Raw genomic sequence first — 26,050 nt, 5'->3', positions numbered from 1 at the left:
AAATCGAATCCCATGAACGTGAAATTTTAGCCACAGGGAAAAGGATTCCGACTATGAAAAAGGGAAAAAGAGATTGATCCTTTGGGTTGAGGTGACGTCCAATTATCCTCCCACTTTGCACTATGGAGGAACTTCTAGCTTTAAACCACGTGGAAAATTCTAAATGAGGAGTTTGATGAACCGGTGGGACCTGCAAATCCAAATTATTCCACTGGTGAATGTAGTGGTGAGGTAAATAGCATCTAGGTTATTGCTCGGTTCAGATTTGCAAAACAACAAATCCTTGAGATAGAGATAAAGATAAGAACTGACAGAATTTGAGATCGTCTCAAATTGTAACTCTGAAGCGTTGTAAACTCTGTTGTAGATTACGCTACGATACCTGTTATAATCTTACAACACTTCAGAGTTACAATTTGAGTATAAGAACTACATGAACAATTTGGGATCTAACCATAGGACTAAATGTTTTGTCATAATCAATGCTTGGAAGTTGGTGATGTCCTTGAGCTATCAATGGAGCTATGAATTTTTGAATAGCTTCATCTACATGATATTTCATTTTGAAAATCGACTTGGACCCAACAATGTTGCATGTGTGGAGTTTTTGGAACCAATTCCCATGTATCATTTTTGCGAAGAATATTGTACTCTTCTTGCATGACGGAATGCCAATGAGGTATGGTGAGAGCTTTTTTGTTTGAATTAGGTTCTAAGACATGTATGATCATGTGAGCTTGAGTAGTCGCACTAGCCATACTCTTAACTCTAGTCATCTTAGGATGGGTGTTAAGAGGGGTAGGAGTGCTAGATCGTAGGGGTGGGTAAAGAGGTAGGACTATTTCTTAGTGATTAGATGTGAGAGATGAATTCACTTACCTCAAGAGTATTGGAAGAGGATACATTAAACTTTAGAGGAGTAGTATATGGAAACTTCTACATACCTGGGTTGCTGGTCATATGAGTAGTTGCACCGGTGACTAGAAACCATTGAAGATCTTCCTTTAGTTTGGCAATGGTGAGTGTTGCTAGTGCTTTGGGAATATTCTCAGATTGGTAGCTATGGTTAAACCAATGCCAACTCATTTAACATGTATGATTAGGCTTGTGATCTAACAACATATGAAAGTGGAACTATGGCTGGTGGCTTGTACCTTATGATTGGTAGTGGGTGGAACCAGTGGCCTATCGATTGAAGCTTCCTCCCTCAATGATGGTTTATTTGGGTTTCCATGTGTCCCATGCATAAACCTACCCTCTCCAATAATAGTTCCTCCTTTTCATGTGTCCCATGCATCAATCTACTCTCTCCAATAATAGTTCTTCTCCTTCCATGTGTTGAAGAACAAGTATGGAAGAGTCTTACATGACTTTCACAACAAAAAGTCTCGCAAAGCTAAAGAGACTAGCCCTAGCAATAAAGTCGACTCCTTTATCATTGAAATTCATATTTTCAAATGTCAGACCTAGATATAGATGTTGTCGGTTTCTAAATGTAAATGGCCTACCTGGATATTCAATAATAAAAATAGAAATTAATGCATATCATCCCATAATTTTGAACTTTTAACTTTTCTTTATTTTTGCTAACTTATAGAAGTGTCGTTATCTAGTCATAACGTCTAGTTTTTTCTAATGTTGAGGAGTTGTTGCCCTAAAAGGAAAATGGTTTTTGCCACAATGAATTTCAAAGTTCCCAAGTGTTCTCATTGGACTTACAAGTTTTTGTCTACTTCAAAGCGCAAAAGGAAGTCAAATCTCGTAGGTTTCTCCATAAAGCAAAGTATTTCAAAACTCATATTTTTAAAATATGATTTAAATAATTAGATCTCTAATTTATGTGTTTGTATCAAGTTATTTTCACATCACATTGAATTCAACATTTGCAATTTGAATGGTTGATTGATCGACTCCCTCATAAAATCAGTCTTGTAGCTATTATAAGTGCCTTTTAGTTTTTCAAAACATTTATTATTTGAACCGCTAAATCACTAGTAAATTCACCTTAATCGGGGTATAATGTTCTTTTATTGATTTTGAGCGTATTATCTGATTATAAGAGGCATTATTGTGCTGAAATTAAAAAGCAAGTAACCCTTGCATTTGTAAATCAATTAAGACTTGATTAAGTTGATTGGTAAGTGCTAAAAAAATCCCTTTGTAGGTCTAAATACTTATGCTTAGCAACTGTTAGCAGTAAGTCCCAAGTGTTGGACAAGTATTGCAGTTAGATCATTGAGGTTTGTTGTTGAATATGCCGTTTGACTTTTACTTAGGGTTTTTAACTCATGGTGAAAATTCTTTGGGAATGGATTAAAAATCTGAGAACCAATTTCCATTCTAAAACGTCATAAAGAACATAACAAAAAAAATTTAAGACAACAAGACGAACTATCAAGCAACTTAGTCAGTTACATTCTTTTACTGATCTTGATGGGGTTTCTATGCATTAACCATTACCAGCAACTTCACGCTCTCACCAATAGGGTTTGACATATTTGATCAGTCCACCACTAGTAATCAGCAGCAGGTTCTTACAGATTAAGGAATCGAATTGTTTAGATAAGCCAACTGTTTCCAATTAAGGTGACTAAGGGTATCTGAGATAGCCATTTGCTGCTTCGCTCAGAATATATTGAAGAAAAGTAGAAAACTCTGGGGCCAGTAGGAAACTGAGAGAGAAATAGAGTATAATCCACCGGTACGAGGTCAATGATTCTTCTGACGTTTGAGCAACAGCTCCCTTTCACCGGAAATTTTCCCAAGCTGAAAGAAAGAAACAAGGCAAAACTGATCATCTTTCGAAATTGTTCTGAAGCCCCTAAAATGGATCGAAGAACCAAGAACCTGTGCACTTTGTGTCTCAAGTCTCGATTCATGACCTCAAATCTTCTCCACAATCGATCTAATCTACCTGGGGAGGAACCACTTTGCCGCTCGTACTCTTTGGAATCTATCAACAGTTGTAAAAGACAAGAGTGAGATCGACTCATCAACTTTTCTGTAAAAACGAAAGCATTCATGGCATCTTTTTCTTCCTTTATTTGTAAGCTTTATTCTTTCATATGTACATATATATCAGAAACAAATTCCAAATGTGATGCTACAATCCGAGCCCGCTCTTCTTTAGTTCTATTCGACTTATGTGAACAGGAGTTGACATTCCTCTTCCACTCACCTACGTAGCCTATGTTATTCCATTAGAGATGACTAACCAACTTAAGAAACTTTTTTCCCAACTAAACCTCTTTCAATATCTTTGTATTCACAAATTCATGTAGGACTATTCATTAATACTACTTGTATGAGTATCTGCTCTGATACCATGTGAAGTTGGGTCTAATGGTTTTTTCTCAACTAATAAACTCAAGATCTTTGTACTCACTAATCCATATGGGATTATTCTTTAACAGAGAAGACTGGCCCAAAGCTTCTGACTGCGAACTATCTTCATTAGCATTTTTTACATTCATTTTATTAGATGCAATTTTAGATTATTCTTAAAGTGACTACTCTTTTAGAATGGGGCTTGAGAAGTTCACGTAGGCATTAATCAACGGGATAAAAGATATCAGAGATACTGATTTTGATTTCTTTTAGATTAGATCTTCCACTTTGATATGGTTGACATGAAACTATATACGTTCAAAGAACATTGATTTGATTTGTTCGGCTCTCCTAATCGAGAGAAGATTTGCTGAGACCCATTCGTGTGAGAATCAATTAGTTCCATTCAGTAGATTGTTCTTTTGTTGTCAGCAAATCCAAGTGCTGCAAAACCATGGACTCCCCAGAAATAGACAGCAAAAACGGGATGCACACAATTAAAGAATCAAACGTGGACAATTTACAAGCTTTTCTTTCGGATGTCAAACACGAATTTATCTTGATTAGGAAGAAAAGTATTTGAATGATCCTGGAACAAATCTTCTTTTAATTAGTCAGATCTACAGAAGGACAAACTCATAAAGTGGAGAACAATGCCATTTACTTTGCTTCACTGAACTAACTTTCGGTGGGATGATATCTTGAGGCTCCTCTCAGAGGACAAATCTACCCAGATTGTTTTAGCATTTTGCGGAAACTCGGATTCAGCCTATCCCCATCGCTGTATTTTTTTCTTTAAGATTAACTAAAAAGTTTATTTAGCCATTTTAACGTTATCCAGATGGATAAGGAAATCGACGTTTTAGATTTGATTCACCTCTGGAAAGAGATTTTGAAAAAGAATGCTGGCTTTCCGACCTCTGATTTCTCCATGAACGACTGTACAAAAAAGCAACCAGACGAGCTCAACCTTGCCATGACATGATCGCTCATTTCTCCCTCTCCGTCTTCACACTCTTTCGTGCCTTTTCATCGTCTCGAAAACCTGAACCTCAGTACGAATCTTTTCCCCAACTCGCAAAAGATGTTTTTCCAACCTGAAGCAGATATCCCCAAGAACATAAATCAAAAAGGAATGAATAAACAAGATTCTCATAATTCCCCAGTGTGGTGGACCCTGAGAGGACTCGAGATGCGGCGGATGCAGTATTGCAAGTGGCTTTCTTGCTTGTAAAATCAAATAGCACTATGTAGCCAACGGGATCGACGTTGATGCAAGCGGACCCATTCGCTGATATAATTCCTTGCTGCTATTAAAGGTAGTCGGCTGCAAATCATCCACTGATTCCTTTGAGATTTTGGATAATAAATCTGATCCACAAAAGGAATTAGATTAAATTCACGACCGTTGTCCTCACGTTTAAATAAGTGAATCAGGACGTCAGCTTCATCTAAACGGCCTCTTCTTCCAGCAGTGATTTCCAGTTCCTAGTCTCACTGCACCTTGATTCTCGACACTCATCAGTTCTGTGTTCTTCATTTCAGAGTAATCTGAAGGATAAGTTTCACTACAAGCAGTAGGATGGGAGGGAAGGCAATTAATATAGAGACAGTGTTGAGGTTGGTGTCTCAAAACGCAGTGGTGATGTTCAGTAAAAATTCTTGCTGCATGTGTCACGCCACGATGATGCTCTTCTGTGAGCTTGGAGTGACCCCTGCAGTTTACGATCTGGAACAAGATCCAAGAGGAAGAGAGCTGGAGACTGCACTCGCCAGACTACTGGGTCGTTCGCCTCCGGTTCCCGCTGTCTTCATCGGCGGTGAGCTGAAGGGCTCTACTAGGGAGGTCATGGCTCTGCACCTTCGCGGAGATCTCGTTCCACTGCTGAGAAAAGAGGGCGCCATATTCGGAACCTTTTAGGAAACCGACCACCTCATGAATTTGGCAGGAAAGAATGGGAAGGATCTCATAGTAAGCTTAGAAGGGACCTTCAGATAGATGTTTCGCATATTTTACGTTTTTCTTCTTGTTATAGCGGATTTTCATCTCTGTGCTACATGAATTTTCTAAGAATACAGGTAAATGTTGACTAGGAAAACCGTTAGGAGGATCATTTTGGTTCTAGGACTTGATTTGTACCGACAAACCCTTCTATGTGAACAATTAAGACTGCCTTAATGCAGGTAAATATATGGTAATAAATAGCTGTCAAAAAGTTCTCCAGATGAATGCAGAATTGAAGCATAATCCAAATGAGAGTTCTGCTTGGATAATGGTGGAGCTACAAGAGAGTAACGAGATGGTTGATAAGAACCATTAGTCCTTGAGAATAGAAGTCTTATTTGTCAATGACATGAAAGTGTACTCCTCACAAGAAGGATAATAATATTGCTCATTCAAATCTATGAAACATATACAAGACGATCTCCAAGAGTACCTCATGATAAGGGATAAACATAACCGCTTCAGTTATCGGATAAGATCCCATGTTTTATTTATCTTCTCATGTAGTTTATCTTCTCAATTCCAAATTGTATAAATACCACCCTTAATCAATTGTAAAGGTGTAGTTTAATTCATCATCTAGTGTGATTTAGTTCAATATCTAACTTGGTATTAGAGAAGATCGATCTTCAGCATCTGCTATCCTCCGATTTTTTTCCCACTTCCTCTAACTCTCCATAACTTACCCTCTGACACACCCTCCCAAATTAAACCACCTGCAACACTTCATGTGAGCCGTGCGCATGCGTCACCCCTCCTCTGGTGTACCACCACTGAAGGCAATCGAAGTTACTCGCGCAATTCTACTCCCATTTTCCCTCCTTTCACTATCGAAGTCATCTCCATTAGTTTATTTTCACAATCCATGCCACAACATTACACCAAATCGTAGATCCCTAAGAAACTCCGTCGTCTCTACAAAAAGTTCCTTGCTCCCCTTCCACTTCACCGTAACCTCGCTCTCTCCTCTAGAAAGAAAAAAAAAAAGCTCCCTCCTTGCCCGCCTCACCCTCTCCCACCATCGTCCCTGGTCCGACTCCTCTCCCGTCCCCTGATGCCGCATACCTATGCCCCTTCATGCAAGAGTTTCCTCCAGACTAGTCATCGCATCTCTTGCCACCATTTTCGCCTCCACCGCTATCGACCTTCATCGACCATCTGCAACAACCATCGTTGCTCTTTCTCGCCGTCGACAACCTCCACCCATCGCACCTAAAGAACGACACCACTCACCGATGGGCTCTTTCTCTCCCTATTGGGTCACACTGGTGCATCAGCCACTGAATGGCGAGTCTTGCCTGCAACCACTGCTCTCAATCCCCGCTAGGTCTCACCGGTGCCAGTGCCATGCCGCACAGCCCCCGCGTCGCCTTAGCAGAACCAAGCAAGAGAGACCTAAGCTTAAGGGAATAAATTAATCCCCCTATGCATAATGCGAACTCACACATGCGACGAAAACAAAAAGAGAATGGTGGTGTTAGTTTCTTGGGAACAAAACCCGAAGAAGTCTACCCCACCTGTGTTTTATCAAAAAAAAATAAAAAATAAAAAATGGATGATGCATTCTCTTTTATTCCATCTGCCCCAACTACTACCAGTGTCGTTGCTCTTCCACATCTCTTCACCTGACTATGCGTTCTCTCCAATCCGTCCCCTCCCCCAGCCGCTACCAGTGTCGCTACTCTTCCACATCTCTTCATTGATCTATGTGTTTTCTTCGATTCCTCCACCTCAGCCGCTATCAGTGTTGCTGATCTTCCACATATTTTCACTGGATGATGTGTTCTCTTCGATTCCATCCACCTCAGCAACAAACAATGCCACTACTCTTCCACATCTCTTCACCAGACGATGCACTCTCTTCGATTCCGTCCACCCCATCTGCTATCAGTGCCGCTGCTCTTTCACATCTCTTCATCGGAAGATGCACTCTCTCTGATTCCATCCGCCCCAGCCACATCTATCAATACTTCAGACCTCATCAATGAAAATCATTACAAATATTTCTTCATTCTTCCAACTCTTCTATATGGTATCAGAGCGATCGATCTCTTTGAATCCTCCTTCCTGTTGCTGAAGAATCAGAGCCGCAACTCTCTATCCTTCCCTCTCTAAAAATCTCGACTCTTTCTCCTCTTTGGCTTTGTTGAAGGTCTAGAGCCGCAACTCTGTCCCTCTCTCTTTGTTGTCACCGTGAATGTCTATACAACCGCACTCTCAGGCATCTTTGTCGTGGGTGACTCAACTCCTACAAAACCTTTCGAAAGGTGAAACCTTGTGGTTCAGTTCAATATCTAACACCTCATACTCCAAAACAACAAATTAGCAACAGTAGGAGATCATATAGAGCTACTGTAAAGGAGTTGGGAAGGAAAAGAGGAAACATGCATTTGTAAGAAGTTATAAGTAGGGTTATAGACAAGTAGCAAATTGAACAGGCAAAGATTATTCAGTTATGTACACATTATGATTACCCTAAAATCTATTTTATCATCCACTTTACATAGAACAGATAAAGAGGACTCCACTACCAATTTATTTACATTATGATCTAAAATACTTTTGGTCCGGTTTGTTTTTTGGATGGTTCAAGAGTTGTTCACATGACATTTTTGCCATTTTGATAAATATTTATGTGGTTCATATTGTTCTAAGTTTTCTTTTATGCTTTGAGCATGATTGTGTATGAAATTGAATTCATTTTATAATTTTTTTAAAAATTTATTGGGTAATGCATCTTATATAATTAAATCTATTTATACATTTTACGTCTAATTTAATTAAATAATTTGGAAAATTCCCAATGGGTAATGTGTTATATAAGAATAAGTTATGTATGTATGCATGTATGTATGTGTGTGTGTATATATGTAGACTAATTTAATTAAATGATTTGTAATATATTCAATGGGAAAAATCTTATAAAAATTAAATTTCTTTCGTTTGTTTTTTAAGGGTTAATTTACATGAATCCCCAACAAGTAAGAGTTAGTACTAGATGGATAGATGAACTGATTAATGTGTTCTACCAAATTAATTTAAGAATATTGTGAGTTGTAGGGGCATCTTTTCCTACATCCAGTGGTGACTCTAATTTTGCTGATATTTTAAAATCTAATGTGCTTGATGGGACAATTATGTGGACTAGTCACAAAGGTTAGATGATATTATAGTTCTATGGATCATGTGTAATCATTTGAGTGGATGAACCTTCTAAAAGTCCTTCATTCCTAGTGACTAACCCAAGATATAAGAAAGAGTATAATAGGGATTTGAAAGTTATAAAAATTAAAAGCTAGTAAATGATGTCTCTTGGGCTTATATCTTTGCTAGACCCAATTAATCCCTTCATGTGACATACTTTAGAACTGGGCTTTCTCAAGGAAGCTCAATTTTTTTCTTCCACAACTACCCTAAACTAAAATTTTAATTCTTCGTGGGGAAGAAACAACTTGGAGTCTTTATTTTTAAAGAACAAGGTATTAACATCCAAGTGAAAAGTATCTTGAGATAAAGTTTTAATTCCTTAAGTACCCCGAGTAAAGTTATAAAATTATTTACTTTTCATTATCCCATATATCATTAAAATTTTTAAAAGGGGCCTTGTAGGTATAAATCCCCATGAGTCAAGTTCAAGGAATTCATCCTCAACCTAAAACCTGATGAAGTTTTTATTCGAACCCCATCCCCAACCCACGGGGTGGAAACTAAAACCCATCCCTAGTTTTCGGGTCAGGTTGGATTACATCAGGCTCCCTCCAAAACTCGACCCAAAGCCTAGCCCTACCCATGACATCCGCAAGTCTAGGAGAGGTTGATCCCTCATCTACAAAGATAGACCAAAGATGAATTATTAGTTCTCTTAGATGCATTGGTCATTTTCTTACAAGTGAGGGATTCTACATTCACCTTCTATTGGCTATCCACCTACCATTCAGGAGTCGTGCCATACCACACTTATTGTGTGAATAGCCACATGCACACTTGTGATGCCTAATGGCACACCCACTTTATCCTCTAGTGATGGACCCCTAATATAGCCCAATATGACTCCTATCCTATTATCCGGTGATGCTCCACCCATTTAGCCAAAGAGCACTCCTATTTTGTCATTTGGGGGAGGAGATTTGATTCATCCAAAAGTCATTGGAGCCATCACCGTAGACCTCTACCTTTTCTTAGTTTTGGTTTTTATTGTATTGTTGGAAGAGCTTGTAGTGTTTGCCTCCCTTGATGTCTTGGCCAGGGGTGGCTTCAAACTGAGCCGGGTCGCGAGCGGCTCGAGTTCGGCTCGGTTCGATTCGGTATCTCTTGAGTTCGAGCCGAGCTCGATATCCGAAATTGGCTCATTTAAATTAACGAGTCAAGCTCGACTGAAGTCAGGTTCGGCTCAACGGCTCGCGATCCGGCTCGTTAATTTAACGAGCGACGGATTCAGGGGGATTTGGGAAATTTTCGGCAGTCTGCCATTTCCCATGCTGCTCTTTCTCCCGATTTTTTTTTTCGGTCTCTCCCCTGCACTCGGTCTCCTCATTCCCTTCTCTCTTCTTCCTCCGAAAATTTTTTCTCCGTCTCTCGGCCTCCATCTCCCTTCTCCCTCTCGCCACCGGTGCCTCTTCCGCCGCCGCCGCACCTAATCCTTCGCCCCGCGCATCGCCTTCTCTACCTCTCATCGTCGTCGCCGTCAACTCCCGTAGCGTCGCCCTCACCTCGTCGTACCCCAGCTAGAGCAGCTGCTCTGAACCCTCTCCCATCGTCGTCACCCCCCTATCACCGCCTACTGCCGCCGTCAGACCAGCCGGGCACCACTCTCGCCGGAATGACGCAGAACCCCCAAGATACCTAAGTTGAGGGGGGAAATTATTTTCCCCCCTCGACGTTCCGTCCCGCACAGTGCGAACTTGCACGTGCAGTTCTTCACACATGCGAGTTTCGCACGTGCATTTTTTTTATAAAAAAAAATTAAAACTTGCAAATCCTGCTTGTTTTTCCTCATGACGATGCAATTTTGTTAGCCCAAACCACCTCTAGTACTGCTTTTCCTTCGGACGATGTAATAATACGTAAAAATATAGTGTGTTAAAGTTAGCATATGATCAAATTTTCCTGTTTATTTATTTATTTTTTATAATTAATCATGTGCACAGTTGATTGGCTCACGTAATTATTGTATTAATGTACAATAAACTTCAATCATTAAATAATATAATATTTAATTTAATTCATTAATATATTAATTTATTTTAATTATACATTAAATTACTTATTTGTGTTGTAATCATGTTTTTTTACTTAATTTGGGGTTTAAGTATTATGTTTTAATTAATTATACTATTATAAGTTCCTCATTTTCTTGTTTTTTATATTTTTCTCATTTTGGGACACTAACACTGGAAACTGTTTTTCGTGTACATGAACTCGTCCATACTAATACCAAGTTTGAAATTGAATTTTATGTAGATGAATGAAATGAATTTGAAGCAAGAGATGAAGATGAACTTCAAATTTTAAGTTTGTTGACTAACCCCCCTTATAATTCTCATATCTGCAGTAGCTTCAAATTTTACATTTAGTAATAGACTCATATCGTTCTTCCTTGGCACCAAATACAATTCAAGCTTTGATTTGTGGCAATGATTGGGTTTGGGCTCTTCACGGTGTAAAAAAAATCAAAAGGTGAATTTTTTTATTAATTATTTATTATGATATTTTTTAGTATTTTTTTTGTTTTATTCATTAAAATTTTATTTTATGATTATAACCTGATAAGAAGAGTGTAGAGATAATGCTACTAGCTACATGATTTTTCATGTTTTTCTCATCATGGTAATTTTAATATTTTTAACGACATTAAGTAACTAGTAGTGGAAGAGTATTTTTTTATCTGACAATAACTAATTTTATTTTTTTGTTTTTGTCATAGGTGGAGATTTTGCTCATGCAGGGACGTATATTATTTTATAACATTAAAATAAACAACTATAGTTTGTAAATGTATAATGGATTTATAGTTTTTATTTGGGTGATTGTAAATTGATAGTGATATTTCATTTAATTTTGTTGCGTTTGATTATTGTATGGAGTTTATTCATAATGTTATGCAGGGTATGGAGTGTTTAGACTATTTTATGGAGTGTATAAACAATTTCATGGAGTGTTTATGGAATGTATAGACATTTTTATGAAGTGTTTATGGAGTGTTTATGGAGGTATTATGTATATAAATTATGCCCAATTTTAAGAAGAGGTCATGCCGAATTTTATAAAGGTATTATATACATAGATTATGCTCAATTTTAAGTAGAGGTCATGCCCAATCTTATGCATGTATTATATATATATGTTATGCCCAATTTTATGTAGAGGTCATGCCCAATTTTATGTAAAATGTATGCATAATTTTATATACAATTTATTTGATATATATTTTTTGAAAAGTTTTAAATGCATGTTGAAGCTCTAGCTCAGCTCGAACATAGGTAGGTTCGGGCTCGGCTCGGCTCGATGCCACCCCTAGTCTTGGCCTTGTATAGCTCATTTTTTACTATTGAGCTTTTCTGTATTTATGGAGATATTTACATTTTGATGTACACAAATACATCTTGTTTCTTTTTCTCCATTGACTTGGTCTCAAGATCCTAAGTTTTCTATTTCATTCTTTATTTGATTTTGATGATGCCAAAACTGGGTGGGTTGGGGGAGATTAGATTAAAATGAACATAGAAGTGGGAGAAATCTCAACAACTACAACGAGTTGGAATCAAAATTTCATAGTAAGGATGAGTTAAGTTTGTAAAAATTAATCAATGCAACAAGTCGTTATGGCTGACATCCAAAAACTTTCTATTTAACCAAACTCATCCCAAATAGAGAAGAACTATTGCTACTATGAATTTCAAAGTTCTCAAGTCTTCTCACACTATTTGAGAAATTCTTGCCTCCCCCAAAGCTCAAAAGAAATTTAATAAATTTTCTCTACTGAGCTAAGTATTTCAGAGCTAGTTATTTTAAATCTTGATTGAATTCTTAGTATGTAATTGCCAAACGTGTGCCAAGTTATTTTATAATCATATTTGATTCAGCTTTTGTAACTTGAGTGCAAATTTGCCTGACTTCCATGCAAAACCAGTTTTGCAACCTTCATATGAGGATTTTATTTTAAAACCACTAAATCATTGAGCTATTAAATATACTGGTAGATTCAACATAGGATTGGGTGTAGTATTTAGTGTTTGATTTATTGTAATATCTGCCTATTAAGAAACATTATTAAGTTGCAGTTGAAATCAAGTAACCATTGCAAGTGTAAACCAATCAAGAGTTAGATAAGCTTATTGGTAGTTGTTAAAAAATTCTTTGTAGGTCTATGTGCTTGTAGCTAGTAGTTGTTGACCATAAGTCCCAAGTGTTGGGCAGGTGTTGTAATTGGACCTTGGGGCTTATTGCTATAAATTCCGTTTGACTTTTAACTTAGTTAATTCAACTCCCAGGTGAAAACACGTTGGGAGTGGATGTAGTAGCCAAAACAGGGTTGTGAACCACTATAAAATATTGGTGTATTAACTGTTGATTGATTATGTAGATTGTCTGTTTGTTGATTGAATTGCATTTGACTTGAATTAAAGTTTGAAATAGCCATTAAAATAAACCTATTCACCCCTTCCTACCCCCACCCCCCGGTTTTATCTTCATAGGTACAAGAGAGGATCTTAGAGAGCTTTAGTGTGCAAAATGCTAAACCAATTTGCAAATAATTAGTTGATCATTTCAATTTTTCATCTACTTATCACTAAAAGAAAGAGGTGGAGAAAGCTTATATGTCTTGCATCCTCACACAAGTGTAGTATATTATATTATTTATGCCATGGTATTTAATCATCTAGAGATTTCTCATGCAAGCAAAGTTGTTAGAAAGAATATATCTAATCCTCAAAAGAAACATTGGCAAGTTATGAAGTGGATTTTTTAATATTTGATAAGTACATCTCGCACTCTTTTGGAATTCGAGAAAGATAATTGTACTATAGTTGGCTTGTTGATTCAGATTATATTTGGGATGTAGATTGTAAAAGGTCAGTCACAATTAGCTATGCATACTCTCTTATAAAGTGAATGTGCTTTTAGTTAGAAAGCTACTTTACACATGTTTTTGCATTATCTACCACAAAGGCAGAGTACATGGTAGTGACAAAAACTATTAAAGAAGCTATTTGGTTGTGTTCTTTATATATATGATTATTTCGGATGGTGTTATTATTGTTTATTATGATAGTCAAAGTGTCATATAGTGGACTAAGAATAGATTGCATCATGATAGAATTAAGCACATTGATATCATTTTTTCATTTTGTTAGTGATGTACAATTGCACACGATAATATTATAATTGTTAGGAATTATAACACCCTAATTTCAAACTAACGATAACAAAAAATAATAATCGCGGAAGAAATGAAAAGTAAACACAAAGAAGACAATAAGATTTATATAGGTTCGCCTCAAGGTGAAACTACGTTCTATCTTCTGCCGCTGCAGTAATCCACTATGAAGATGAAAAATAGTTTACAAGAGAGATCGCACACACTTATAGGTGTTGTTTTTCTCTAACCTCTCTCGGCCGCAACTGATGCTATAGCGCCCCCCAATTATAAAGAAAAAACTAGGGCAACCGCTTTACAATAGTGAATTTCAAATTGCCCTTAATGAAACAACAGTTAATATATCATGGACCGGGCGGGGGCTCCGCCCCCACTCCTCCAGGAGGGGGCTTTCAACCCCCACAATGACCTACTGCATACCGACTCAGGGTAGGACATTAATTAGGCTCCATAATTTAACAATAATAAAGAAGATTGAGACTACAGATAAATCTGATAAATATGTCAATTAAGTCATATTGGAGGACTTAGTAGGATTTTTTTAAAAGTTTGACGAAATTCAAATCAAGGTGGAGATTTTTTCAAATGGCACCTTGAATTACAAAGATGTCTAATTTCATGTTGTTACTATAGATTTTTTCTAAGGTCAATAATGGAAGGCAACATGCCCTTAAGTTGTGGATTGGAGCCCACTACTAACATTTTCCAGGTTAAAGGGGCGGAGGTCCAAGCCCATAGTATCGCTCCATTTAGTCATTAGGGATGCATTTAGATAATTGGATGGTCAAATATAATAAGTGTGGTTTGGATGGCTGCTAGGGCTTGAATTCTCTCTTAGAAATGTCATGAACTTCAGTATTCATAATTTCCTTTGATAGTGGTCCATTCTTCCTTCTTGCTTATGGCTGAAGGCTAAATTGGCTTGGGCACATTACATCCTATGTTGTGTTGGGTGACTAGTTTCATGCATGCTTAATAGGGCCCTATGCTTACTAGTTGTGAAAATGTCATCTAACTTGGCTACCCATTTTAGGGTTATACCTTGACCCAACTTTAACTATTCTAAAGACACATTTGTTTTTGTTTAAAAAAATTATCTTCCCAAGAATAGTGCCAATTAAAGAGTAGTGCCACCCAACTTTAATAAATCTCAAAGACACACATTTGCCAAGAATAGTGCTAGTTAAAGCATATTGCAAGGGCAAGAATTAGTGAATGATTGTAGCGAAGTATTACCACCAATTCCTGACAACTGACAAGGTGCAAGAATATGGTAAAAGCAAAAACATGTCAAACAACTTTAAGATGGAATTTGTTGCTAGTGTAATGTACCTTAATTGCTTCACGAGAAAAGGTATAAGTCACAACCCTAGAATGAAGAGTTAGTCATTTTCAGGTGCATAGTGTTTGCATATGTTCCCAACCAAAAGTATCAGAAGTCCGAAGATAAGATAAGAAATGTATTCTCCAAATTATCAAAAGTATCAAAAGTTTTCGGTGTTTTTTTTGTCATTTTTTATAAGTAATGCCACTTTATCACATTTGATTTGTTGCTTGGATAGAGTGCAAATTTTGCATGGATACGACCTCCCATGATGAACTATTAAGTATAACTCAATTGTGTTTGAAGAATGCCTCAAATAATTGATAGAATTATTTAATAATTGCTACAAGGTAATGATTCTCACTTAAAACATCGATCATGATGAGCACAGGAACATGTCAAATAATATGTCACAAGAAGTAAAAGAAGTTACAAGCTTTTAGTTAGTCATTTCAAAATTTTCAAATGTATTGTGAATGCATATATTTCAAACCAAAAGTATCAAAAGTCAGAAGATAGGGTAATAAGTCTCTTCCTAGAAGTGATGAACAATCTCAAGCATCCGAATTATTGAAACATCTTTGCAACAAAGTCATGATATCTAGAGATGTCAACACTACTACAAGGACATGTCACTAATAAAGATAGAAGGTTAACTAATAGATGTGTCTTCTTTTGATTGAGTTGGGATTCTTTAAAGCAACCTTGAGAGAACTACCAGAAGAATCAGTATTTGCTTCTCCTATGATTGATTTGCATCATCGTTTGCTATACCGTTTGTTGCAGCAAATCTAATTTGTGTATAAAAGAAAAGTAGGTTTGCCCTCAAAAGTGATACTTGTCATGTATCTTTATTTATTATAGCAACAAAGTTAACAAGTTCATATTTGCGGCTCCTAATTGAACTATGTCTCAGCATGAGACAATCAATGTTGTTCATTCATATAGGAACCACATGAACGGATGGTTTTGTGTCCCATATCCATCCAGTTTTGTTTAACAAAATACAAACTTATCTACCTGCATTATAGAGAAAAAATTGTAATCCCACACATAACATAAGGTGAGGATTTACTGAAATAAGAAATTTGTAGAGCCACTGTAAAAGGAGGTTATAATTGTTCCATTGAATAGATCACTTTTAGAATTGAGAGTGAATGAGACTCACTCGAAGTTAAAAATTTGATCTCAACGATTCTTTTTGAGTTGGAAACTAGACTCAAATATTTTTCCAACGTTATATAATTTTATATGAAACATATGGTAATAGAGTTAAAAATCCAATGAATAACATGAATTGAGAAAGAGACTAAAAGAAAAATGAGAAATTCCTTTGTTTCTTTTTTTTTTTTCTTTTTCTTCTTCTTCTTCCTCCCTTTCGTCTCCATCTTCTTCTCTGTTTTTCATCAAATGAAAGATCTTGGATCCGTCAAACAGAAGTCAGTCATGAAAGATCTTTGATCCCTCAAACAGAAGTCAGTCACGAAGGGGTGGATGGCTTTCACTCAAGATACTTATCATAATTCACAGCGTTTTCTTTCAGTAGCTCGACATCTTCTTATTTCAACAAATCCCAGCCCCTTTTTTTTCAGCATTTTAAAATCACCCAAGTAAGAATTGCCGTAGAAATCCGTGGAAGAGAAAGGTAGAAATAGGGACTCCATTCAGAGGACAAGATAGCGGACCCATGCTTGTGCTTTGGCATTTGTAGATAAGGAACAAGCCCAGATGTGACTAGTACAGAATCACGTCATGTAAGTTGACAGTACAAGATACCATACCATGCAACTTTATGATCTCGTACTTATATTCAGAGATTAAATAACAATATGTTTGTTCTTCATGTCCCCTTAATAGTGATGAGGAAGAATCCAAAGAGGCTCCTCGGGCATGCTCAGATTGAAAAGAAGAACCCAAGCAAATTACAGAAATTTTTCTGACTCCTTTTTTAAAAGACGGAGAATACAAGGGGAAATACTGCAAATTTTACACTGAAACTCTCAAATGCAACCTCGTTACGCAGCTTTACCGTTCTGAGATATCGACCTAAGAGGAGCTTGTTTATCTACAACCACAGAGCTCCTTCTCGTTTGAGGAGCGGCACGAGTGACCCACTGAGGTGGAGAGACATAACCTGGTCGATGGAGCCGATCAGGCGACCACCGATGAAAATGGCCGGAACGGACGGTCTACGACCCAGAAGATTGGCGAGAGCCTTCTCCATTTCTTTCCCTCTGGGTTCCTGGTCAATCTCGTGAACAGCCGGACTCACCCCGAGATCATAAAAGAGCCTCTTGATCGAGAGACACATGAAACAGGAGCTAACACTGAATATCACCACGACATTCTGGGAAGCCAATCTGGTTATTGCCTCCATCTCAAAATCTCCCAGTTTTCTAGACGACTTCAAATGAAAACTCGGCTGGATAATATGATTGCAGCAGGCCGGAGAGCTATCAGAAACAGAAAAAGGGCCCTCGTTACCAAGCTTGCAGAAGATTCAAACTTTGGGAGCAACACAAACAGCCAAAATGGTACTGGCAGTGACTCAGAAACAGCGGTAGGGTGAGCTAAAAAACTGAAAAGATGAACGGAAGTTTCAGGGGACTCGAACAAGCAGCAAAGGACTCGGTGTGTTGGGGATAAGATCCGTCGTCCTCCTATTTATACAGTCTGCCAGGACGGTTTTTATGACAAAACGGCTAAAACCGAGAGTTCCAAAGATATTCTGGGTCATGCCCAGAAATGCTTTTTATCACCGAAGTCCGAGATTTAAATAAAGTTTCGTGATGGAACTTGATAGCTATCCATGGGCCTACTCGCTCCATGACACAGCAAGGAGCAGACGTGGTTGGTCAGAAGGCATATTTACAAAAGGCGGATTTACTCTCCTTTGCCACTAACAAAAGCTGATCCGGGACATCAATTCCTATTACAGCAAGATGAGCATATCGTCACAGACTGATCTGCTGATGCGCACGCCACTTTAGGGTTGACAAATTGACAAGGAAATGCTATCTGGATCAATCGTTTCCAGTATATGAGTTCATGGATAAATGAATCTGAAGACGATCGAGATCGTCAGAAGCCACCGAAGCACTGCCCCGTGTAATGTCTCAAGAGTCAAGAACTCGCAGACGCTCCTTGCATCAATGCTGTTTGTACAGAGGCATACAGGGGGCATTCTGAATGATATGATCTGGGTTGACATACTGTGGAACCTGCCCGTGCAATCTCAAAAGGCTCTTCGGTGAAAGGGCTCGAGGAATGAGGAAACAGGGCTCCTTTTCCTTTGTGGCCCTCTTTCTCTTTTGCAATATTCTTTGGTATCCAAGAGAGGAGGGTAGGCCTCTGCGTTTGTTTTACGATATAGGAGGAATAAGATTAGCCATTCGTACAGGAATATTGCACCGCCTCAGCGACTGTGATGCCACGAGTCGAGTTCGATGTTCTTTTATATTGAGATCAAAGCTGAATTGAGTTGGTAAATATATATCTCAGCCACCAACGTCCTCCATGATCGTGCATTGAACCAGAGGTAGTGAGAAGATACCTTTCAAAAGTTTTATTCGCATAACGTTCTGTACCTCAAATGGCAAGAGAGAAATTCTGATTGTGTCAAAATGAATTTCCGAGCTTCGTAAACAGAAATGGGATACGATCGACCTGATCCATCGACTTTATGATCGAAACAAATGTTTACAATCTGGGGATGGGCATTCGTGAAAGAAAGATTAAAAACAGACCAGTTGAAAGACTAAAAGATTCGATAGATGAAAATCTTTCGATTCATGATGAGCAATGGGGGAAAAGAAAATCTTCCACTGGGTCTTCTTTTGATTCAACTCTCATTAGGAGAAAAGTCACTTTAGTGATGGGATAAACGATTCTTTTCTGGGAATGAATTCCGGGGAGATTGGGTTCGAATAATGGATAATCCTTTCGCGGAAGGAGGAGACAAGGGTGTCACAGTTATTATTGTGGAGATTTCTTCTTGGCTGCCATGAAAATTCCTGTGTACAATTGTCAACTCTAAGTGGGGGAGTAAGACAATCATCCCATCCCCTCAGAAATATAGTTTTGTCAGAGAGTCCCCGGTCGAAGTTAATCGCTCGGCCGGGTAGACATGAACTCCATACATGGTAGATCTTTCTGGCCAAGTGATTACTGGGTCGAGTTTAATGGACTACTGAACCCATTAATGACTGATTGAGATTGATGGATCCTGAAATTTCTCTCGTCTAACTTCTGTTGTTACAAAAGATCCCGATCGCTTGCCACCTCTTCATGTTAGACTCCTAATGAGTCTTTGTTATAAATTATTGAACTCCTAATTATAAATTCTATGTTAGAGTGACACAGGAGAGAGAAGAGAAAACTGGATCACCATGAAAAAGAAGGAAAACGACTTGTCTATCCCAAATATGATACAGAAACGAGATCTTGGTTCAGATTCCTGATATTTGCTGGAGATATATCAAAACTGATTCGATAGTATCTATCGCTTCTAAAAGCAAATGGTACGCCTTCCACATCGGGACTAGACCAGATTTCTCCCACTGAAATTAAGAACTAAAAACAAAACGATATTTAAACATCAACTGCAACGTCTAATATAAAGATCAAAAGACATTACTAACTCTGCTGGGCTTTAGGTTTAAGCTTTCTACCGAAAACCGTACAGTCCGTGGCGATCGGTGGATAAGTTTTTATTGCGTCAGATCCTGGTTGAGATAAATTTTTATTTTACCTTCTTTCTTTCATGTTGTTGCGTTCGGTAGCATACGATGGATTCAACTGATCTCTCATAGCGCAACGAAACTCAGTTTGTGCTTCTTCTGCTGACTAGACTTGCATCCATGGACATAAACACAGTTATGCCTTCTTGCAGTCGATGAGCAGGCTCTAATTCCTCGATCGAAGTAGCAAATTAGAGGCAATATGTTACGCCTGTGCTTTTTTTTGCTAGAATCTCCCGTTTCTTCTTTCTAAATGGATTTTAGTTCTACATACGCCGCATGGACTCTTTTTCTTATCCAAAACGGAAGTCGCTGTCCATTAATGAACAGAAATAAAACTGAAATTCCACCCGAGTAGTTCATCAACATACCCTTTTCATTTTTTCTGCAAATCGAAAGTGCGAAACACCACTCCTACGGCTAAATAGGACGACCGCGGAGCCCGACTTAAATCACCAGAACAAAGATTTCTACTGCTTGTATAAAAAAGCTCCCCATCTTCTTTATCTTCTTGGTGGGAGCATGATTTCACTTATTTCTTCAAAAATGTTTCAAGCTTTAATTGATCAGACGGAAAGCGTGATGAGATTGGCCTCACAAAATGCGGTAGTGATCTTCAGCCGGCTCTTTGCATGTGCCTCACCATCAAGACACTCTTCAGCGACTGAGTTAATGCTACTGTGTACGAGCTGGACGAGACCCAAACGGCAGGGAGATGGAGAAGAAAAAGGACTCGACCCCATGAACAAGAACCAACCTCATGCTGTAAAAACTCAAAAAAAAATTAATGTCTTCAAATTTTGTGAATGACCGTAGATTTACCTTAGGATTAACTGTTATGGGAATCACAAATAAGCAAACTCAATTAAACAACCAAATGCTCGTTATGGAAGTTCAATCATACAACCACAACACAAGATTTACGTGGAAAACCCCTTCAGTGAGAAAGGAAAAAACCACAGACAAATCAGAATAATCTTCCACTATGAAATATGGGCTTACAATATCAATTTCTCTCAAGTTTGCCCAAACTTGAGGTTTACAAAATCATGAGAGAAAACAAGTTTCTAATTCAAACTCATTCACAATAATTGAGAGATAACCAAATAAACAAAGGTTAGAGATCACCGGATATGGAGATTTCACCAAAATAAGGATGTAGAAAAATACAACTTTGGAGAAGCTTCGGAAAACCTTCTTTATTTTCTTCCTTTCTTTTCTCCTTTCTTCTTCTTTCTCTTCTCTTTCTCCTCTCGGTCTAACCCCCTTTTTCTCTCTCGGCCGAACGTCTCACTCACGGCCAACACACTTCTGTTTCTCTCGCTCACGGCCAACACCCTTCTTCACTTAGGGTTTTTCCTCTTTCTTTTATTTTATCTCTTTCACATGAAAGAGATTAGTGGTGGGTCCCACTCATGGGCTCCACTTACTAAAAACAACATTAACTGTGATCACGTATTTGAGTGTGATTGTAATATTTGCTTATTAAGAGACTCAGTTGAGCTTTAACTAAATAAGCATCTCTCTCATTTTTAAACTGATCAAGACTTATACAAGCTTATTGGTAGTTGCTGAAAATCGCTTAATTAGGTCTAGGTGCTTGCACCTAATAGTTGTTGCTCATAAGTCCCAAGAATTGGGTTGGTGTTGTAAATAAAGCTTTGATGGATTTTTTTTGTTATAGATGTCATTTGGTTGAATTTAGTGGATGTTTTAATTGATCGCGAATACTATAAAAATTTATGGTGTTGTGGTTGATTGATTGATTTTATGGTTTAAATTGCTCATTTGTCATTGCTTTGGTTGTAAGGGCAATTAAAATTTTGAAATAGACTTGAAAATTGGATAAACTTATCCATCCTTCTCTCTCTATAGGTTTATCCTTGCGGGACCTTTCAAGTAGTATTAGAGCTAGTAGTCTCTGACATGATCAAAACCACAACAATTATCCATCAAAGGTTAACTCTTCCCAAACATTTGCCAGAGACATGTCAATAACAAAACCTCATTTCTTTGATGCAAACAAGTATTCTCATGGTAATATAAAATAAAATATTTTCTTCTAGGATATGAGTTTGATATATGAAAGATCGCCACTCAAAATCCCTACTTCTCATGAAATGGGAATGCGATAAAGAAGATGAAGCCGAGAAGAAGAAAGTATCCCTGAATCACAAAGCATTGAATTTGCACTTGTGTTTTCGTGCTATGGAGCATTCATGAGTTACTGATGCATCTAGTGTCAAGGAAGTACGAGACAAACTTGAAATAACACATGAGGATCCCTCACAAGTGAAGGAAACCAAGGTGACCATTCTCATAAATGATTTGAAAATTTTGAGATGAAGCTTGGGGAATCAATTAAGAGTACGAGGGAAAGATTCAATGGAATCTTAAGCAAACTAACATTATTAGACGCTACCTTCATCGACAAGCAAAAGGTGGATAAAATCCTTAGAGGCCTACCCAAGGAGTGGATCCCCAAGATCATAACCTACCCTTTAGAAGCACCTAGACCTACAACAAGATAGCTTAAAAATTTTGTGATTTTGTTATGAAAGCTAGAAAATATTTGGGTATTTATAGGATTAAATCTCAATGTGGAGCTAGTCATTACCTATATTTAGGTTGGTTTCTAAAAATCCAAAGTGAAAGAAAAATACAAATCTCCTTCCTTCCCTTCTTGCTAGAAAACCCCACGCCTCAAGTCTATGCTCTCTCAAACACATGGGCGAAGTCTCCACCTATGACAAAAACAAAATAATAGAAATTATTATTATTTGATAAAAATACTCTTCCACCACTAATTACTTTCATGTAATTGGAAATTAAAATTCTAGGGAGCAGTATCTCCATAGAGTTCTTCTCAAGCAACAATCATCAAACGAAACTTATTTAATGAAACTAAAATGTTTACACAAAAAATATCATATTGAACACTTATCCAACAATAATTTAACTTTTGATTTTTCTTGACACTATGAAGATCGTAAATCCAATCACTACCATAAATCAAAGTCTAAATTGTATTTGGTGCCAAGGAAAAAGGATATGGGTCGATCACTCTACCTCCAACACTAAAAGTAAACTCTAAGGCTACTGTAGGTATGGGAATTGTAAGAATCTCTACTGGCATCTTAAATTATACCATATATTTTAATTTATTTACTTTCTATGATTTTAGAACATCAAAATTATATTGTGAAGTCTACTCACAAACATATACACTTTCTTCAAGATAATTATCTAAATTTGACTTTGGTAAAGTCACTACTTCCACATTATACATAGTTACATATTCATCATAAATCTCAAATAAGGTCTGCAACTAGGTTATATTCATCATAAATCTCAAATAAGGTCCACAACTAGGTTATATTCATTCTAGCTTCCACCTTAGAATATATCTCTAAAAAAAGTTTTCAATCAACCTTAATTGGACCTTTGGATCCAAAATTGAAGCTCAATAACAAGTTACATTCACCCCAAAACTTCTCAAAATTTCTTTTATTTTACTATCCATGTCCTAAGGAAACCGTTTTTATTCAACACCCTATGTATCTCAATGGACTACAAACTAGAAGCAAGGTAGGCAATCCCAAAAATTATATTAGTGATTGTATTAAAAATATTTAGATCTCATACATCATTTTGACATTTTTCTATTCATTAGGAATTGGCAAACAATAGTTGACTCTGTTAAGAGATAAATTAAATTCATAAAAATTTCATAAATAAATTATGTAATAAATTAGAAAATTAATGACAAATCAATCAAGAGATTTATTTGTTATAATTTCCTAAAATCAAGAGAAAATGTTTATTGATTTTTTATTTCTTAAATTATGAAAATTATAATCTTTAATTAAGGAAATAAATAATCCTTCTTTACCCTATAAATAGGCATGTATTGATTGTAAAATTTAATTTTTATTCAGCAAAATTTTTCCCTCTCTCATTCCTTCCGAGAATTAGGCATCTAGGGTTGAACCAAGTAAAATTAGTTTGCGCATTTTGTTCCTTTATCATCAATTTCATTTTCACATAGAAATTTATTATGGTATTAGAGCCAAAGGTTTGATTTGACTTTTTTTCACAATTAATTTTTGCATAATTTTTTTGTATTATTTATTATGTTATTTTTCATTCAAATTGATTTATGACTTAGATAGATCGCCTTACTACGAAAATTTTGCCTCTTGTTTCATCAAAATTCATTGATAATTTAAATCATTTTGCCTCTTGTTTCATTTAAATCATTTTTTTATTGTAATATCATATTTTTTATTTAAATTGAAGAGTTATTTTGAAATAGGACTCAAATCTAAGTATTTACCTTCTTGTTTTGTCAAAATTCACAAAAAATGATGGTGTAATTAAGTTTTTAAACTCTCTTGTTTTGCATCAAGGGCAAGACGAGCTTGGCTCGCGCTAATGGGCACGTTGGTTCGCACATCCAGTTTCAAAAACTGGCTCCACCTTTGGAACATGTGCAAACCCAATACGATGGTACCGAGTACATTGCGCTTAACTGCGTGTCTATTCGACATGCGGTTTCATTTCAGACTTGAGGATCCGCTACACAATATGATGCATAGTACTGGATCCGAGTTCGAAAATCAACAGAGAATCTGCCTAAATACAAGGCATTCACTTTACTATTCGTATCGCAACCTGCTTCAGGATCCAGATCCAACACGCGATCCGAATACAAGATATGACCCGTTCCGCTATCTGTTTACTATTTTAGTCTAGTTTTCTCATTTTTTAACTCGGACCGAACCAATTTTTGGTTCAAACAAAAAACTCTCATATTTCCCTCATTTTTCATTCAAATTTTATGAAATTATTTTTCCATTATTTTTTGAAAAAAAATACTCTTTTATTGTTTTTTAAAAAAGGGGGAAGAACTGAGAAGGCATTTATTTATTGAATCGGCATGGAGATATTTTTTCTTTGATATTAGGTATAGGGGTTGTGTGAGGGATACAATCTCATATCTTAAACCAATTTCAAATATCATAGTAATATATTTTTCAAACACCATCTACCACTATTTCATTCCATTTTTTATCACATTATTTTCATGTATAAATATTTTTTAACAGGATGGATATAGGAAGTGCTAGTTGGATGGCCCCCTCCATAGTCATTACCATCTCATCAAGATTTTCTCCATCTCATATGATACTTCATCGTACCATCAATGACACCAAACACAAAGAAAGTCCCCTTCACAAGACGAAGGTTTTATCTTGTAAGACATCAAGTTGTATTTCCTCTTACCCCCAATTCAACATGACTAATTATTGTAGCTTTCAATTTGCTATCGATGAAAAGCCCAGTAATAACCATGCATTTTTTTTAAAATTTCCAAGGATTAGTGGCGAGACTAATCTTGTTAATATTTTTTTTATGAAGTTTTAAATTTTTTTTGTTTGCCTCATACAACTCCACACAGTCTTCCTTAATGGTTTGACAAGACTTTTTTCATACTTTAAATTTTTATTATAAAATTAAATTTATCCTCTTTTACTATCATGATGGATGCCCGTGCATAAGAATCCAATGAACAATGACCACTCTCATTCTAATTTGATCATATTTTCTTCTAAAATCTACAAGAGGAAGGTCAACTAAACTCTGATTAACATTAGACCCCATTGGTTGAAAGTTTATGGATTTTTGTTTTCTTAGCATCACTTTTCTACTAGGACACCATTTCAAAAATGTCGATATGAATGTAAGGTCACTCCACTACTAGTAATACTCATTTTTTTTAGTGAGAAAATCGATCTTTTCTATATAGAAGTGAGATCTCTTTGAGTTCAAACTAGACATGAGACTTTTTTTGTCTTTTTGAACCCTAGACAACATCGTCTTCTTTTTCATTTTGGGTACCTTCACTTGAGTTCTCTTCAATTGCATTAGTCGTTTGACAAGGGATAAGACTCTTATGGAGTTGAGACATTATGCATGATCATACCAGGACTAGAACTAGTGTTAGCTATGTCTATCGGATGAGAAAAATAAGATGAGATTCCTATTTATAAAAAAGTAAAATAAAAATAAAATAAAAATAGAAAGTAAAAAAATTTGGTATTCCAAACAACACACACAAATCCAAAAAAGGAAAGATAAGATGAAAATATAGTGAAAAGGGCAGAAATATCATAGAAAATAACAACTATAAACACTAATAAACATAGAAGGGGTTGAGAAAGAAGACTATAGAAATAGGGCAGAGAAATAAGTCTGAATTCGAATGAAAGTCAGAA

The 26,050-nt window shown here is 36.8% G+C and overlaps 1 protein-coding gene across 1 annotated transcript; it reads right to left on the bottom strand.

The window, feature by feature from the left end:
- Positions 1-17,098: 17,098 nt before the first annotated feature.
- On the bottom strand, positions 17,099-17,410 carry LOC137956957 (glutaredoxin-C1-like). The gene has a single exon (XM_068804631.1). It carries the CDS (start codon positions 17,408-17,410, stop codon positions 17,099-17,101), a length of 312 nt encoding a protein of 103 aa, XP_068660732.1.
- Between the last annotated feature and the right edge of the window lie 8,640 nt (positions 17,411-26,050).

This window comes from Aristolochia californica, unplaced genomic scaffold, assembly GCF_029961685.1.
Source record: "Aristolochia californica isolate CCGP_79_NKW_82.1479 unplaced genomic scaffold, dmAriCali1.0.hap1 SCAF_2, whole genome shotgun sequence".
Lineage (NCBI taxonomy): Eukaryota > Viridiplantae > Streptophyta > Magnoliopsida > Piperales > Aristolochiaceae > Aristolochia > Aristolochia californica.
The sequence above is the reverse complement of the archived record's forward strand: the minus strand, read 5'-3'. Positions and strand labels throughout refer to the sequence as shown.

Coding starts and splice junctions, on each gene's coding strand:
- LOC137956957 (XM_068804631.1), bottom strand. CDS start 17,410: ATGGAGGCAATAACCAGATTGGCTTCCCAGAATGTCGTGGTGATATTC.